General features: G+C 37.0%; 1 protein-coding gene across 7 annotated transcripts in view; it reads right to left on the reverse strand.

Annotated features, from left to right (window-relative positions):
- Window positions 1-18,646, reverse strand: part of LOC126356151 (dynactin subunit 1) — a 152,393-nt gene that overhangs the window by 12,295 nt on the left and 121,452 nt on the right. For all 7 annotated transcript variants that reach the window (XM_050006894.1, XM_050006896.1, XM_050006890.1 and 4 more), the window contains 5 exons: window positions 15,409-15,583; window positions 13,772-13,965; window positions 13,532-13,648; window positions 2,389-2,544; window positions 1,838-1,927 (listed from right to left, as the gene is read on the reverse strand). In XM_050006894.1, coding sequence (XP_049862851.1) covers window positions 1,838-1,927; window positions 2,389-2,544; window positions 13,532-13,648; window positions 13,772-13,965; window positions 15,409-15,583 — 732 coding nt within the window. The remainder of the gene's footprint in view (window positions 1-1,837; window positions 1,928-2,388; window positions 2,545-13,531; window positions 13,649-13,771; window positions 13,966-15,408; window positions 15,584-18,646) is intronic.

Raw genomic sequence — 18,646 nt, forward strand, 5'->3', positions numbered from 1 at the left:
AGAATATGGGGGGGGGGGGGGGGGGGTTAAGGGTAGGAAAGGCTACCAAGAAAGAGGTGTATTTCAGCAGAAGACTCTGCAGCCCTACAACAAGACAAAAGGAGTACAGAGGGTACAGCATAAAAGAAATATAGAAAGAGGGAGGGTAGTGGAAAAGGGAGAGGGAGAAGGAATCAAGATTTGGTGGGGGGGAAGAGAGAAAGCAGTACATGATGTGGATGGTGAAAGAGTGGTGTGGACAGAAGAGTTAAGGTACAATGAGACACTGTGAAACAGGTTGATGGATGTTTAGTCCAGGCAAATTGCAAGAGAGCAGGATATGCTGAAAAAGAGTTCCCACTTGCACAGTTCAGAGAAACTTGTGCTTGAAGGAAGTATCCATATGGCCTATGTAGTGAAGCAACAACATTTTCTTATCTTCCCTCTAACTTCCTACGTAGCTCTTTATATAGTACCTACAACTTTGATCATAAGTTTTCTCCTTCCATTTCACAACAGAAATAAGTTCAACAGCTGCTTCACTATGCAGCCCATTTTGATGTTCTTCCAGCACATGTTTCTCTGAAGCACACAGGTGGGAATTGTCTTTCCACCACAACCTGTGCTCGCACACTCACCCTCTCCCAAACCTCCATGAACCTGTCTGCCACCGCCTCACTTACCTTTTCCCTTCTCTCTTCTGTCCACACCACTCTTTGCCTGCCCCTGCCCCTCCCCCACCCCCCCCCCCCCCTCCCCAAATATCATGTACTGCCTTTTCCAACCAGTCCTCTCCCCTGCCCTCCACCCACACCATTTTGGCACTCCCCCCCTCCACCTCTTTTTATAGTTTTTTATGCTCTACCAACTATTCCTTTCGTCTTTGTAATAATCTATGATTCATCTCACCATGGCCATGGGAGTATGCATTTGGGTGTCTGGCTGGTTGTGTGCATACATGTTTGAAAGAAAATGTGAACAGTTTTATGTTTAATGTGAACAGTGTTTCCTGTTACATGTTTCTCAGATCTACACATCAGTCTGCTACAGATGAGTGGTTTTCTTTCACTTATTTTATGTATTGCTCCAACCAGGAATTTCCATCATTGTGTAATAAGAGTGCTGTTTTGTGGTTGTTTATCAGGCATGGTTTCACTACCAAGAGGATATGATGGTCTTTAATTTTTGAGGGTAGTAAGAGGCCTTCTGTAGATTAGGATGCACTTCGGTTAGCAAGACTGACGACTTTCCCATGCACAATGGGGTAACAACTGCATAAGATGATGTATTACTGACATATAGTTGGCTAACTATGCATAGGGGATCTTAAGGAGCCATCAGAAGGGTAGATGTCAAGGTCTAAGAAGGTGTTTTGCTGGGGAGAGGTGGTACAAGGAAATCAATTGGACTGAATATGCCACAGTTATTTAAAAACAACTTCTATGCAGGATTGAGATAAATCTGAAAACATATGAAAAACTTAACCATATATAATCCGCACACTTTTTATTTGTGCCTTTCAGAGATATGTGACTGAATGTATTAAAAAAGAAGAAGAAGAATGAAAGAAAAGAAAAGAAAGAAAGAAAGAAAAGGAAAGGAAAAAAAGGAAAAAAAAAACAAAACAAAAAGAAAAGAAAAGAAAAGAAAAAGAAAAACGATATGCAGTGCTACAAACAAAATTAGTCATTTAATAGCAACACTGCATTGTCTGATTACAGATTCTGGCAATTAAAGCATTTATGTAAGACATTTGATTTTTGCCATTTGAGGATTAGAGAGCTAGGATGTAAAGAAAGTCCAAGGACAGTAATTCAAAATTGTGCAATGATAAACATATAGGAAAACAGTAACTCACTTTCTTCATTTCAACTGTTGGAAACACCGCGAAATCTGCTTCTATTTTGCCACCTGTCTTACGCTTCACAAGGAACTTTGCAGCTTCAGACTGCAAAATAAATAAATACATGTATATTTAAAAAGTGCAGGATAATGATTATCACTTAAATTATGATGAAATGATGAAGAATGTAACTAACAATAGAACAAATCATTTGTTTTACTGTGTGAAATTTAATACTTTTACTTTGATTGCTCTTTAACAAGAAGTGAAAGATTATGATGAAACAACACAGGTCTATTTTTGCGGAATATTTACTTGGTCAATACCACAAGAATTGAAAGAAAATGTTTAATGCATTAAAAATAGTGTTTAACACTTAACAGTATGCCATCATTATGTACAAATAATTTTCTAACGTTGCACTGTCCCTCCCGCAAGCATTATGTAAGCTTCAGTCATAGGTTTGATTACTTTGAACATGTTATTACATACTAAATGTAACGGTCTATCCAGTAACTTTTTACACTTCATTACCATATTTTACAAATAGAATTATTAATATGTACCTCCAACTGTGCGACTTTTTCACGAAGATGTTTCAAACGGGCAGCTTCATTTGCCAAATGTTTAGCAGGAGCATTATGATCCAACCACTCTTTGCTGCCTGGAAATCTTTTACTGATATCCACTACTTTTGGTGTTGCTAAAGCAGTATATATCTCCTGCAAAAAATAAATTAAGTAAAATGCACAATGAGCAGTACAATAAATTACAACAAATATGCATTTCAATTGAACACACATTTTTTATCTTTTGTGGTATGTAAACTAAAATAATTATCTTACCGAAAAGTTTATCACCTCTGAATGGCATTATCTGAAGAATTATTAACAGTGGCAACACAGTGACAAATCGAGCAACCTGGTAATGAACGAGGTCTGTACGGAAAAGAGAAATGAAATCTGCCTCTGCACCACATCCATAAGATCCGTATCTGCATCTACATATATTAAAATTTTGTAAATAACCATTTTAACTTATTTGTTATGCCAGAGTTATAACAATATGACTGTCCCTAACCTAGATTTTCTTTTCCTGAATTCTGATCTCACAATTTACATTCCACTGACTAAGAACAAAGAAGCCAATCACGAGCATATTTCAGTACAACATAGCCTTTAAAATTCATGATATGTTTGCTCAGCTAAAATTTAGTCATTAATTAATGAAATGGATTTTGTGAAATTTCATATGGAATATTTCTGATGTTGGGAAGTCTCATTAAAACTGTCATCACATATTGCATACTGTTTGAAGTTAGTTATGTAGTTCATTTAGCAAATGTATATTAGGTCACCATAATGTTCCATCATATGGAGGATTCCAGTGAACTGCCCTTGAAAAACATTCAAGTCGCATTGTGGTAGCTTTCAGTAATTGCACAAGTCACCTCTATTACTGTAAACTAAATAGAAATAACTGATGTAAGGCAGCTGTTGGTATAATTGAAACAAGATGCACATTTAATTGTATGGAAAACAAGGAAGATGTGTCTTGTAGATGTCAACTATGCATGTATCCAACATTGTGCATTCAAGCCAATACAGTGCAGGTCCATCCCAAATGAATACAAATAGCAACTTAAAATAGATACCAATACTAATACTAATAGTGACTAAATTTTGTTTGTTTGCTATAGATGAGCTCTTTACATTCATCCGATTTTTAGAAAACTATTAGATGAAAATATTTAATTTTTGCGTATCTTACAGTCTGATATCTTCACTCGATAAAGAATTGAATTTGTTTTCATTATTCATCATACTTAACTGTAACTGCATCAAGTTAAGTAAAACATCACACGAAACTTTACAGAGTTGGAAAAGTCAAAAATGCACTGCATATACTTTAGATACAGTTGATTTTAGCTCGAAAGAAATGCAGGTAAGGTATCAATATTTTATTTAAAATTGAGAGCAGATAGATATCTTATTTCATTCTTGAGTTATTGGGTTTTATATACGAAGGATGGTCGTGTGTGACACTCCAGTTCACATCCTTGCACACGAATCATGTTGTCATAATGATAGTCATATACCACAAATGATTTAAGATAATGAAACAAGGTTTCCTGTAAACAACAGCACACAATCAGCCACATGTTGTATGACAAATACTAAAACACTTTTATTCATCAAGATATGGAAGTAACTCATCTGCAGCACAGAGGTCAGTCGCTCAGGAAGCATTCTGACATCCATAGTACCATAGGAAAACCCAAGCAGCATGCATGAACATGTCCACAACACCTGGGAATGGGGTAGCAGGTCAAGTCTACACATCCACAGCAGATAAAGTGTTAATACTGATACTGTCCTCCAATTGTTAATCACACAAGTTATTACTGTGGATATTCACAGATATACTTGTAGATATCCACATCAACACAGGCTTTTATCCACAAAGTAGTTATTACTGTCTAAATCCACAGATATATTCACAAATACAATAAAACTCACTCAAAATGGAATCTCATGGGACTATAATAATTTTACAAATTGGGCAAGTTTTCTGATTATGCAAAACTCAATAGGCTACATAAAATTTCTGGTATCATGCACAAAATATAAATTTGTAACTATGCACTTGTTTACATACGTTCACTCCCAAACTGTAGCAGTTAATTTACTGTATGTTGTACAACAAAACACCAGATTATTACACTAACTGATAAATAATACAGCATTTCTGTATTTTTACTCTAACTTTAAATTCATTTATTGTTGTTTGTACATAGAAGAATTCCCATGTTTATTTGCTTTACATTTCACGTTTTTCCACCACATATCAAAGAGGGTTACCCGTTTGAATTTCCTGTTCAAAATGGTTTAACATATGCAATTTTTTGCACTATACAATAGTTCCAACACCTTGGGGAATTTGTGTATGCTGAAAATTGCATAACATCTATTATGCATGCAACGGCTTCTTCAGGCGTATAAATTTTCCTACAGGCATCATTTTGCACCTTTCTGTCTTCCTTTATTTCTTCCTAATTATCATCTGTGTTGCAGATTCCTATTACATCTATTGCTGAACTAACAGTGGACCAAGTTGACACAGTCATCACTTTGAATATGGTCATCTGCACAACATAAAATTTTTCTGCATTTTAATTAATTCAGCAATTGCTGCTACATTTTCTTGAGTTTTGATTGCCACAGAAGAGTTTTATTATTGAGCTCCAAATCCTCTTTCAACAAAGCAGGATTTCAAGGTCAAGAGTTCTCTGCAAAGAGAAAGCTTTATTGAAGCAACCCTTATTGCCAAGCCAATCCAAATTAATGCACCCAGGAAGAAACTGACCATGGAAGAGCAAATGCGTCAACACTAAGAATTTGAGACAGCACTAATACATGACTATAATGGGACTTAAAAAGTGTACATAACCTCCTGATCCATGTGCAGTGTGAGGCTGGCTGAACCTGGCAGGAGCCAAGCCAGTTTCACATTTTATAACTTGACATTTGGGTGGCAAGTTTCATAGTCTAGGAAAGAGAGAACTTGGCGATTTCATTTTTTTCATTCTGACAATGAAAGGGGCCAGCTATTCTTTCATCAGACCTATCATCATCCACGCCTTTTTACTGCTTCACCCTGGGACTCGAAACTTACTGACATTATGTTTTTGGAACAATACAGTCTTGCAGCCGTTAGTCATGAGTGGCTTCCCCATTTCACCTAACATGTTTCTACACAGCACTAAAGCGAGTCCTTCCTTGGACATTTTCCTCCAGTTCACTTTTTCACCTCTGATTACTTCAGATTTTAAAGGCTGTGTGTGATAAAACAGTCCTGTTTCATTGGCACTGAATTTGTCGTATCAGTCAAAATTGATAATCGAGTTTTGTACTATAGTCTTCAATTCTGTTGCTACACTTCCCTCCACATTCTTAGCTTCCCCCACACCTTTTTCCACACAATGTTGTGGTTATCTTGAAACTGTCCAATCATCCTGTGGATGTCTTAATCACTGTATTTCCAAGCTCTTTAGAGACTTTCAGAGCTACACTCTACAACATGGATCCAGACAAGGTAAGTTTTTTACTCATGCACTTACGGATCACTCAGACAACATCTCGTTAATTTCTTCATTTCCCATTTTCTTCGTCTTTCTTTTCCTTTTCCCCCTTTCCCTTTCGCCCGTCCACCCTTTATCATAACCTTGTTTCTTAAAGTAACATAAATTTGTGTTTTACTGCATTTAAAAAGCAACATTATTTCCCACACAGAGTTTGCTTTCTCACTCACCTTGAATACCTTAATTTTTTCGTTAAGTGTTAGCGATGCACACTTTTTGTTCAACAGCATGTTATTACTTAAAGTGGTTCTAGTAAACTGAAACTGGCAGAAAATAATGCACGTAGTGCATTTCATTGGAAAGCTTGACATTGCTGGGTAAAACCACTGTTTAACGAAACAATGCCCACCTCTTTCACTGCAGAGGGTTCATATGTGCGCAACAATGTTCCAGAATGCATTCTGCGCATCAGTAATAATGGAAAATGAGAAACACCAACAAACAGAGCATTCATGAAGGAGCCATTTCTTCTGATGTACTGACACTGCACATTCTTATTCATCGTCGCACAGAGCAACATGGTTTGATGTCCACATATGCCGACAAACTTTTTTCTTGGTTTTATGCCTTTAACAGCATTTTCTGGGCTGTAAAGTCTTTTAGAGTTATGAATAATTTACTACAGCAATGCAGCAGTACTGTGTAAGCTCTTTCCCACATTACACAATGAATTATGAATTGACTCTTGAAATTTGCAATCCATTTCTGTTAGGCATGCTCCACCTTATGCAAAAAGTTAGCATATACAACTGCATTGAATGCGTTGGGACTGAAATGTGTGTACAGTTTGGGCTGATTTCCAAATTATGCACTTTCCACTTTATCAAGTTTTAATGTATTTGTATCTGCACAGATCTATACTAACGAAAGACAGTCACTTGCCAAAAGGAATGGGTATGGTCTGCAAGCAATACAGGGTAATTATAGTACACTATAATTACTGTTTAGCACAGAATCAATGGTTACTGCAGAAAGCAAGGCAATATAAAACGTTCAGTCAGGATTATCATTCACACATCACATTATGTAAATTCCATAATGAAGAAGAATCTGGAGAGGAATGGAAAAAAGTCAAGTCATACATTAACAGGCAGAATGAGCCACTGCAGGCTGCTCCTGTAAAATACATTTACAATAAATTAAAGCTAGTGCTAATCTACTTGCACTGATGAATGTAGGAATTTCTTCCACATTACTTTGGAGACATTAGGAGAAAAACAGCTACTCTGAAAAAAGCCACTGGTCTTATACTACTTAGATGCAGTTTTTTTTAATCTAACACTCCAAACAAAACATGTATCTAACATTACACACACCACTACCAGCTATCTATATACTGGCAAAGCCAATATCTGATTAGTATATACTTTGTAGTAACATTGAATTTATATTCTCAAGTCCAAATCTTGTTATCAATTTGTTGCGTGATGTGCACCAGCAACCTATTACTGACTTTTGCATCAAAGGATAAAATTACATTCTGAGTCATTGTTTATAAATGATTCATTAACAAACTTCTGGGACTGCTGTTATTCCTAGCATATAAGCAATGTCAGTGCAGTAACTAAAGTGATAGCTTGAACTACAACTGTAAACAACAGAATAAAACTACAATGAAATCCAGACCTTTAGCTGCTTACAGGCACTGATAAATATCAACGGCGACAGTTGAAAATGTGTGCCTCAATCAGGACTCGAAGCCGGGATCTCCTGCTTACATGGGAGACACTAACCGTCTGAGCCACCGAGGACACACAGGATAGTGCGACTGCGCGAACTTATCTCTGGCATGCTCCCCGTGAGACCCATATTCTTCGAGAGCTGCAAGACGCCAAGGGTATCTGTTCTTTCAGATATGTACCAAAGAACAGATACCATCTTCATATATGTGAACAACAGATGTGCATTCTACCAGCAGGTAGTAGTATGCAGTGATCGTGTAAGCACAGTATTCAGTTTTGTGATGCAAATCACAATGGAGCAACACCTCAAAATCAGATGTTCAAGACACTCTCCAGAATGTTTTGAGGAAGAGAGAGGTATGTGCAGAGTCTGCCCTGCAGACCTCAACCCCAGACAAAAATAACACACAGACAATACTCTTCTGGAAAAAGACATGTTGGTAACAAGACTTGGTCTTATCTACATGAACCTACCACAAAATGACAAATTGCAGAATGGTTTGTCAAGCCCGAAGAAAGTATGAATATGACATGTAGGGTCAACACGATTCCAAAGAGAGCTTTTTCTGACAGGTTCACATGGTTGCACGTGTGTTCTGTGTGTTGTACTCAAGTATAGGGCAGAGGGGAGGGGAGGGGAGATTACATATAACACATCGTCTTTTTTTTTATCATCTGGCCTGGAAAAGTTTTAGATTTGTGGGGCACGTAAAGTATTTTTACTTCTTGTATTGTAGTTGTGAAGTGCAGTGTTCATTTTCATTTCATTCTTGCTATTAACCACAAATACCATTAGGGGATATACATATTGATACGCAAGTGTAAGAATCTCCAGGCTCCCAAAGTGGGTTCTGCAACATGTCTGGTCATCAACTGTGCACATTATACTTACTGCTTGCTTCTGTAGAATAAATACTTTTTTCACTCTAGTTGCACTGCCCTGGAAGATTACGTCAAATGACAACACTGAGTGAAAGTATGCTAACAATCCTGCCAACACAATGGGAAAGCTTTATGTCATGTGGAAAACAGGCAGAACTGAGCTTTTTGGTTAACTTGATCATGTGAGGGTGACCCCTCAGTTTATTATCTATCTGGATGTCTAGCAACTTTACAAACATTGCCTCAAAGAGTATGCCTGGCCGAGCTCTACTGCTGGTACTTTTAAGTAATTATTTGTGTTTAGAATTTCGTGATGCAAGTTTGTGAGTTTACGTATGATTATGAGTTAAGCTGTTGGTTGTGGATCCGTTGTAATCTGTCCCACTATTCTCCTCACTGTAATTGATTTGGGCATGTTTGCACAATTCATCCATATCTGTGTCATAAGAACACACAATTTTTGATTTCATGTACTTGATACTCAGTATATAAGCCTTTTTATATATAACCCTAGCTGAACTGCTGTTACAAGGTTATTCTTAGATATGTAATAATTGATGCTAATGACTTACAAACAAATGATATGTATGCTTATTACTTACCTATTGTCAACATGAATTCAAATCCCCCAACCTCTCCAATTGTGACATCATTCCTATTTTAATAGGCAACAGTTCTTTCACTCTTTGGTAGTAAAAATCTTACATAACTGGTTACAAGTTTACGAAGTCTGTTTGCATATGCGTCTGTTTGTGTATCTACAAATTAACACCTATCACATCACAGGGCTAACAACATTATCTCTGCAATAAAGAATAATGTAAGTAACCATCTTCTATCTCACAGAATTTTTTCTGCAAAACAACAATGTGATATAAACACGTAAAACGGATTGCCGGACTGAGACTTTAATATGAGACCTTTGTCTTTCACGATCACATGGTGTATTATTCAAGCATGACTCACGACCCACCCACACAGCTTCTCTCCCAACAGTATGTCCCTCATAAATTCCAAACTTTAAGCTGCAATGCATTTCAAAAAAGATACTAACACATTTGTGCACTGTTGCACTGGCCTAGTGCTCCTGGTATCTGGCAGTCCTTAACTAGGCTGTAGCCTCCAAATCTCCCAAGTTCAATGCTTCCTTCAAAATTATTGACTGATCTGCAATATTTTACAGTTTATGGCACTGAAGCTGCCTGTATAACTGCAGGAAGAATGAACAGTGAGTAACCAGTCTTCTTCTTGTGTCCTTTGGTTGGCATGTCAAGAGAGAGACTTGGGAACCCACATAAGATGTAAATCCTGGTAATTCTCAATGTCTATCACTCACCCGCATGTAACTCAATGCGTGTCTGTTAAGCGATCTTCACTTATGCTTGTTTATATAATTCTTTATGGTGATTTACAAATTCTCATTTTTTTTTATTTGTAAGGAATCTCCAGTTCTCTTGTGGATACCTTCTCTGCTACTTTTTTATTTAACTCGTGCTACAGTGATTTCTCCTGTATTTACGATGTATACTGTTCCATTCCATATTCCAGCTCATCAAAATATGTAATGTGTGTGAAATGAATACAGCAATGAACAGTGTGGTCTGGCATTCCAATTTCTGTGGAATCACAGATACCAGTAGGCTGCCAAACTATTCTGTTTAAATGAATTGGATGAAGCTGACTGGGTAATAATAATAATAATAATAATAATAATAATAATAATAATAATAATAATAATAATAATAATAATAATAAGTGAACATATCCCTCAAGGCTAGAACATACAATGGAGTGCAGAATAGTACTGCCCCCCAAATTTTTTATGTGAAACTCTTAAAGCTTTTTTAATAAAACAAAGGTTATTGACATTCTGCATATTTGTTCTTCATGTCTACACATTTGCAACTCTCTGCCACTAGAGGGATGTGGATTATAGCACGTAACATGCCAGGGCTTAACATAACTATGGCAGCATGAGTGTAATTAAATTTTGAATTTCAAGGTTTGTCCACACGTGGAGCACTCTCTCCTTCAGCATGACAATGCCAGACTGCACATGCCGCAACATCGGCAACAATCCAAAACCTTGGGTGCACTGTCATTCATCACCCTCTATACACTTCCAACCTAACGTCATCCAATCTTCAATCTGCTCCAAAATTTCAAGAACACCTTTGAGGACTTCACTTTGATACTGATGAAGCAGTGCAAGCAGGCCTGAAATGGCTCCATCAACAAAGTTAAACACTCTACAGAGATGGTATCAACAAACCAGTCTCTCTTTGGAAGAAATGTGTTCACTGCCGGGGTGACAAAGTTAAGGAGTAAATATGTTAGTATGGAGAATAAAGATGCAGAATGTTGTTGAAACACAGGCACTGCATTAGCAAATTAGTAACACTTCTTTTATTTAAAAAGCTTTATGAGTTTTCATATTAAAAATCTGAAGGCATTAATTTTCAGAACACCTCTATATCTTATTTGAAGTTTTTCCTTCACAGTGGGAAAAAATTCCTTCACACAGTGTCCTTTTGTACCTCCTGCCCAGTTGTCCTGCCATTCTTGCATTGTGCAGATAATGTTTTCTTCTTTAGAGTTTGTTCTTTTCTCTAACACCTGTACCACATTTTTAATGTCTTTATTTCATAACTAGTATTTAGTTCTTTTTTTTCTAATTATCAGGTCCTAAGTATAATTTTCTTATGTTGTGAGAAGATCTTCTGCAGACGCGCTCTCAGTAGTATGCTCCCCTCCAACTCTGTGAATGGCTTGTTTAGTTTTAACCTGTCTTGCCCCATGTGTTCACACACTCTCTGTGTAATGTATTATGGAGGTAAATATAACATTGTTATACAATATGATGGTGCCTAGAAGTAGGGGAAACCTATTTTGACTATTCACTGCAATTTTGTTCATGAGACTAAAAGCTCACTGGTAGATAATTTCAATATGTTCGTGAAAATTTTACTTCTTTTCAATATACAACCTAAAGTATCTTGTTACTCGCCGTCTCTTGGTTGTATTCTCATTTTTCCTTATAGCGGATTTCTTGTCCATGACAATTTCCCCTTAAGCACCAAACATAATGTTTTCTTTGAAGTTATTATATGTTTATTTTCTGAACCCTGATGTCTGCAAGGTCTGTTACTATTATCATCAAATTACTGCTGCATGTTTCCTTTTGATTAGGGTAGTTCACCTATTTTCTGTATGAGACATTCCAGGAGGGGTTCTCAGAACTGTAGTTACGTTATTTTATCACTGTTTCCTGACAAATCAATTGTCTTCCTTTCTCTACATTATTCTTAGAGACTTAACTACGGGTTTCTTGGGCATCTTATTTGTCTCAGTCTTGAAACAGGCCACCATAGCTGGCCAAAAGCTCAGCCAATATTTATTGTAATGCCAAATGTATAGTTCTCCTCTAATGTGTTAATAATTTTTCAAACTTTATTTGCAATATCACCTGTGGATTCCCCTTCCTGAATCCAGGCTTAGAGTAATTCACACTGGCTAAGATACTATCTTATTTCAGCTTACTAAACAGTAGTTTCTCTATTATTCCTTTTGAAGCATTGAAGAAACGAATCATCCTTTAACAGTTTGTTTCCTTGGTGATCTCTGTCTTCTGCTTTGAGGGTAACTACCTCTGCTGTTGCCTCACAGTGGGCATTCATTTAGCACAACCATAAAGTAAAGCACTACTTGCTCAGTATTAGCAGTATCTCTGCATTTACTGAATCTAGATAAGCTGCATTCTGGTTTATTTATTTATTTATTTTATTAGAGCTGAACTACTATTTCAGCAAAGTGGTTTACCACTCTTGTTTCTGTAGGCACCTTTTGTTTCTTTATGTAGCTAGCACTACTTCCCTCTATCTCCTGCTTTGCTGTTATTGGGGAGATATGCATTTTACAACTCAGTCTCAGATTTCACTCACCAAAGTACCATGCACAGCACTCTATGATTTCCCATAGCAGACAAAGACCTATTATCTTAACAGGAGGGAATGTCTGTATCTATTGTTTGATCACATCCTATGTGAATGGACCAGGTAGGAACCATACTAACAAACTGGAATGTACACTCTCAGTGGTTTGCAGAGTATGGATGTAGATGCAGATATATATGTAGAACTATTATGGGCACCTGTTCTCTTGATATTCAATTGTAATTTGATATCGTTTTTGGTTTGTCGGTTTTTTGCATTCCTGGAAACTGATACTAGGTATTTAGCAAAGTCATTCAAATTAATTGAGTTTTTGGGTTTTGGTTGCAGGATTTGGTAACTCTAGTTTCCTAATGATAGACAAGGGCTTTCCTTCTAGGGTGGGTGTAATCTAAGGATTATACCATTCCATGCTAGATCTGTGTTTGACACTCGTCCAATGGCTGGAAAAATCTGTCACACTGTCAAGAGTTAGGATGTTCCTCACATTCCCTTAGAAATTTCTCATTCCTTGCTCTTCAACCAGGAATGTACTCTTTATGGTATTCTATAATGAAAGCAGAACTTCGGTTTACAAACCTATACTTCTAATTTGCTCAGCAATTTTCAATGGCTAATAGAGTGCATTAGTAGTGATATCACTGAACTGGTCAGGTAACATTTCTGGTAGACAACAAATCCTGAAGTCCAGGGTTCACCACACACTTAGTGCAGTGATTTTTTTCTGTCATTGCTTCTGGAAATAATGTCAAGCTCCATGATGGTTTGGAGTTTATGACAAAATGTAGTGATGGGGTAGAACTGCTGTAAGTCTGGAAGGAAGCAAGAGCACAATACTTTCCCACGGCGCCATGCCCACTAAAGTACTGTGGTATTCAAACCAGTCTTCAAGTTCAGGGCACCTTTACCTTACTCACATTTACAGTACAGCTCTGGAAAAATTGACACACAATGATGAAGTAAATGATGAATAACTGTTACAGTAATCTTATAAATGTAGAACCTATTTGTTGCCACCTTTGAATACTCAATTTAACAAAATTGTCACTATTACCTTTTGCAGCTCAACTGCCTTTTTAAGTATTGATTCAGCTGTCTTCAGTGACCAATTATCTGCTTCTTTCTCCCTCACCTTCTCCATAAGACTAGCTGTTGTTACCCTCTTAGGCACCTACAAAAAGAATACATTCAACTATCATATAACGAAAGTAGCTTGTAACAGATATCTATATCCACAGCTGTACTCCAAAACCAAGAAAACTCATGGAAGTATAAAACTTGAATAAATCAGAACCTTGAGAGGCTTCATGTCCAAAAAGCGCTTATATTTGATGGCTGCTTCTAGCTTCCACTTCTCTTCTAAGGCAACTGACAGGGCACGGCGAAGACTCTGAATCTGTTCCTGAAGAAGTAACTCGTTTCCACCAGCTCCAGCACTTGATATGATGCTAATAGGACCCATGAGTGAGTGTTCCTGAGTTGCAACTGCTGTAAGTCATATAACACAACTAGAATTAATGCCCACAAATACAGACTGTGAGTCAGATAGAACTTTACAAATTCAACAACCTATTAACTTTGCAGTCTTCACAGACTGAGCAGTAACAACTAATTAATAGTCCAACTCAAGTGAAATTCAAAATAAAAACTTCACAGTCAGTCATTCTTAAAACACGTAAAATTGTACCCTGCATTGCATTTAACAGATTCAATTACTTATGTGTAACACAGAGCACCAACTTTACTATCTTTGGACTCAGCATTTTATATTGCAGCTCTTTTACTGCTAATTTCCGATCTTAGCTACGCTTCTCATAGAAAATATGAATAGATCATTTTGGACTTTTTTCCGAAAGGCTGAAGCATCAGAAGCTTTCTGATCATATCCACGTAGCACAAGAATTTAAGCTCTGTTATATTACATGGCTGAGGAAACATTTAAGTGCTGGATTCTATTCCAACGAAATCTATGCATTATTACTAAACAGTATAAAAGTTGAACATTTATGATATATCATATGAGCTTAAGAATGTAAAACTGTTGCAACTCTATGAAGTTATTTTGAAGATCCAATTCGTACACAATGATCTACAACATATACATTTAAAAACGCTACATCACTGCTGTCTTGATGTGGGCTAGTGAGAGGAGGGGGGGGGGGGGGGCAGGGGGGGAGCAACACTGAATAAAATAACATTGCCACTGAAGTACAGCTGTGTAGCAGGCTGGAGAAGAGCATTTGTTACTGTCCAGAGCTATTCATGGCATGGCATTCAGAATAGTTAATTCTGCCATCTTCCGACATGACACTTATCTAAAGCTTCACTTTTCAACTGGGTATATTTTTTAATTAAATTAAATTCAGATGTATATATGAAAAGTTTTGACTAAATTGGCAGCAGAGAATATAATAGGAAGTCCCACAAACAATATCCTAAAAACCAATGGTCATTTCATCTAATAATAGACAGAAAAGAAAGGTGGGAATGAGATTCAACAGTGATTAGATACAGAATTCACCCATAAGTGTAAGACAAGTGAAAGATAGTAGGTCAGGATAAAAAATTACCAACAATGAAATGATAGCAACAAAGAAAACAGTAGAATGATTACCAAGACAAGTGAAAGATAGTAGGTCAGTATAAAAAATTACCAACAATGAAATGATAGCAACAAAGAAAACAGTAGAATGATTACCAAACTGATAATGCTATTTCATGTATCATAGCTGCTGCTGCATATGTGACACCCAATGCAATAGCTGCTTCCAGGAAAGGATAATGAATCGTCATGTGTTAGCAACATTTTCATAAACAATTATCAGTGCTCAATAATCTCGCTAAACATAAGTATGTAACCTAGAATTAGCAAGCAACAAAAGAGGAATTGAGATACAATATTACAATATTAACAGTGATAATAGAACGAACCTGTTTTCCTTGGAAATCCCTCATTAATAGCTTTCTTGTTCAAGCTCTTCAATTTGTCTTTTAACTCACGCCGTTCAGTCTCTAGTGAATCTATATCTGCTTGTAAATGGTCCATTGATGCTTCATGTTCCTTCTCCTTTCGTTTCAGAAGTTGTTGAAAATCATCTAATTTTCTCTGTGGAAAAGTTAATCATTACTATTAATATAACTGGTAAAAGACAGAATTTTAAAGTATAGTATTACCTTCTATACGAGAGTACAGCTTGCTTGGAAAAATTTCACAAAAAAGAAAAATTTGCTATAGGTCACTTGCAAAACACATGGCGGCCGATAATCAGGCCTCTAATGGCAACATGCTAGTTTTGGTGTATGTACTATTAACTTGAAAGGCAAACACTAAACCATGCATAATATATCAATTTTTCTCTTAGTAATCCCAAATCTTTACCATGTCATACTGTCATCTCATATATTCACAACTCTTCTTTATTCTATGTTTACTCGGTGCAATAAATTCTTGTGAAAACATTTTTCCTCCTTAATCACAAAACAAAAATCTTGGCCTCAGGTGCAATGATGTTCACTAAAACCATTTCTCTCCTACCAGTTTTTAATGATGTCCCTGGTTTGTATTTTCCACTGTTTCCAGGGTCCAGGGAAACTCGTGTTAATAATCCATATTTGGACTAACAGACTAAAGTAACTATAGACATGCATCAGGTGTTCCAAATCTCAGTCATTTGATAATTACGCCTCACTGAATCACCTCCAGACACAAGATGGCCAATATTTGCATTATTGTTGTTAAATTGCCTACCAGTCAGAACTATTATCTGTAAATAACACTTTACGCAGAGATTTTCAAGTACCAGTAGGTACCACTGCATTATCAAATATGAAATTACTTCTTTTACACCTAAAAATTTAGGTCTTATCCTTCTTCAACCAGTTTGTTCATGAACTTCTCCTAAAATGTCTTGTTACTATAGACATTTATTTGGTATATTTTGCTTTCCTATTCAGTCCTCCATCTGTTTTACTTGTGTTTCTCTAACACATGAAGAGTTTCATGAAACAAAATAATATAGTAATTAACACTGGAGCACACATCATAAGGAAGCAGGTATCAAGTTTTTCTTTCTAACAAAACACCATACATTACTCTTTCAGAGCACTGTATGGTAAAATTGCATTCACATCTAAAACACCTCAATTATCCAAAACATCAGCAACATCTGGTGACTTTGTAAACCCTTCATAGATATCTTGGCCCAGAGCTTTTTACAGCTCAATAACTGTCTCATTTATTTCCATACTGACTTCATAGTTAGGAACAACTCTCAGTACTTCGACTCCATCCTCTTAGCCATCTATTTTTTCCTCTAATGGAAATTACTTATTAAAAATGCTTTACTGGAGCATTTTAAGTAGTCAGTTACAAAGAAACAATATTTTGCCAGTGCCACAATACGCAGGACACATGACACTGTTGTTGTAGTGGTTTCAGTCCTGAGACTGGTTTGATGCAGCTCTCCATGCTACTCTATCCTGTGCAAGCTTCTTCATCTCCCAGTACCCACTGCAACTTACATCCTTCTGAATCTGCTTAGTGTATTCATCTCTTGGTCTCCCTCTACGATTTTTACCCTCCACGCTACCCTCCAATACTAAATTGGTGATCCCTTGATGCCTCAGAACATGTCCTAACAACCGATCCTTTCTTCTGGTCAAGTTGTGCCACAAACATCTCTTCTCCCCAATCCTATTCAATACTTCCTCATTAGTTATGTGATCTACCCATCTAATCTTCAGCATTCTTCTGTATCACAACATTTCCAAAGCTTCTATTCTCTTCTTGTCCAAACTATTTATCGTCCATGTTTCACTTCCATACATGGCTACACTCCATACAAATACTTTCAGAAACGACTTCCTGACCATTAAATCTATACTCTATGTTAACAAATTTCTCTTCTTCACAAACGCTTTCCTTGCCATTGCCAGTCTACATTTTATATCCTCTCTACTTCGACCGTCATCAGTTATTTTGCTCCTCGAATAGCAACACTCATTTACTACTTTAAGTGTCTCATTTCCTAATCTAATTCCCTCAGTATCACTCAACTTAATTTGACTATTTTCCATTATCCTCGTTTTGCTTTTGTTGATGTTCATCTTATATACTCCTCTCAAGACACTATCCATTCCATTCAACTGCTCTTCCAAGTCCTTTCCTGTCTCTGACAGAATTACAATGTCATCGGCGAACCTCAAATTTTTTACTTCTTCTCCATGGATTTTAATACCTACTCCGAATTTTTCTTTTGTTTCCTTTACTGCTAGCTCAATATACAGATTAAATAACATCGGGGACAGGCTACAACCCTGCCTCACTCCCTCCCCAACCACTGCTTCCCTTTCTGCCCCTCTACTCTTATAACTGACATCTGGTTTCTGTACAAAATGTAAATAGCCTTTCACTCCCATATTTTACCCCTGCCACCTTTAGAATTTGAAAGAGAGTATTCCAATCAACATTGTCAAAAGCTTTCGCTAAGTCTACAAATGCTAGAAATGTAGGTTTGCCTTTCCTTAATCTTTCTTCTAAGATAAGTCGTAAGGTCAGTATTGCCTCACGTGTTCCAGTATTTCTATGGAATCCAAACTGATCTTCCCAGAGGTAGGCTTCTACTAGTTTTTCCATTCGTCTGTAAAGAATTCGTGTTAGGATTTTGCAGCTGTGGCTTATTAAACTGATTGTTCGGTAATTTACACATCTGTCAACATCTGCTTTCTTTGGGATTGGAATTATTATATTCTTCTTGAAGTCTGAGGGTATTTCGCCTGTTTCATACATCTTGCTCACCAGATGGTAGAGTTTTGTCAAGACTGGCTCTCCCAAGGCCGTCAGTAGTTCTAATGGAATGTTGTCTACTCCTGGGGCCTTGTTTCGACTTAGGTCTTTCAGTGCTCTGCCACAGTCTTCACGCAGTATCGTATCTCCCATTTCATCTTCATCTACATCCTCTTCCATTTCCATAATATTGTCCTCAAGTACATCGCCCTTGTATAGACCCTCTATATACTCCTTCCACCTTTCTGCTTTCCCTTATTTGCTTAGAACTGGGTTTCCATCCGAGCTCTTGATGTTCATACACGTGGTTCTCTTCTCTCCAAAGGTCTCTTTAATTTTCCTGTAGGCAGTATCTATCTTACCCCTAGTGAGATAAGCCTCTAC

This window comes from Schistocerca gregaria, chromosome 3 (genome assembly GCF_023897955.1).
Source record: "Schistocerca gregaria isolate iqSchGreg1 chromosome 3, iqSchGreg1.2, whole genome shotgun sequence".
NCBI lineage: Eukaryota > Metazoa > Arthropoda > Insecta > Orthoptera > Acrididae > Schistocerca > Schistocerca gregaria.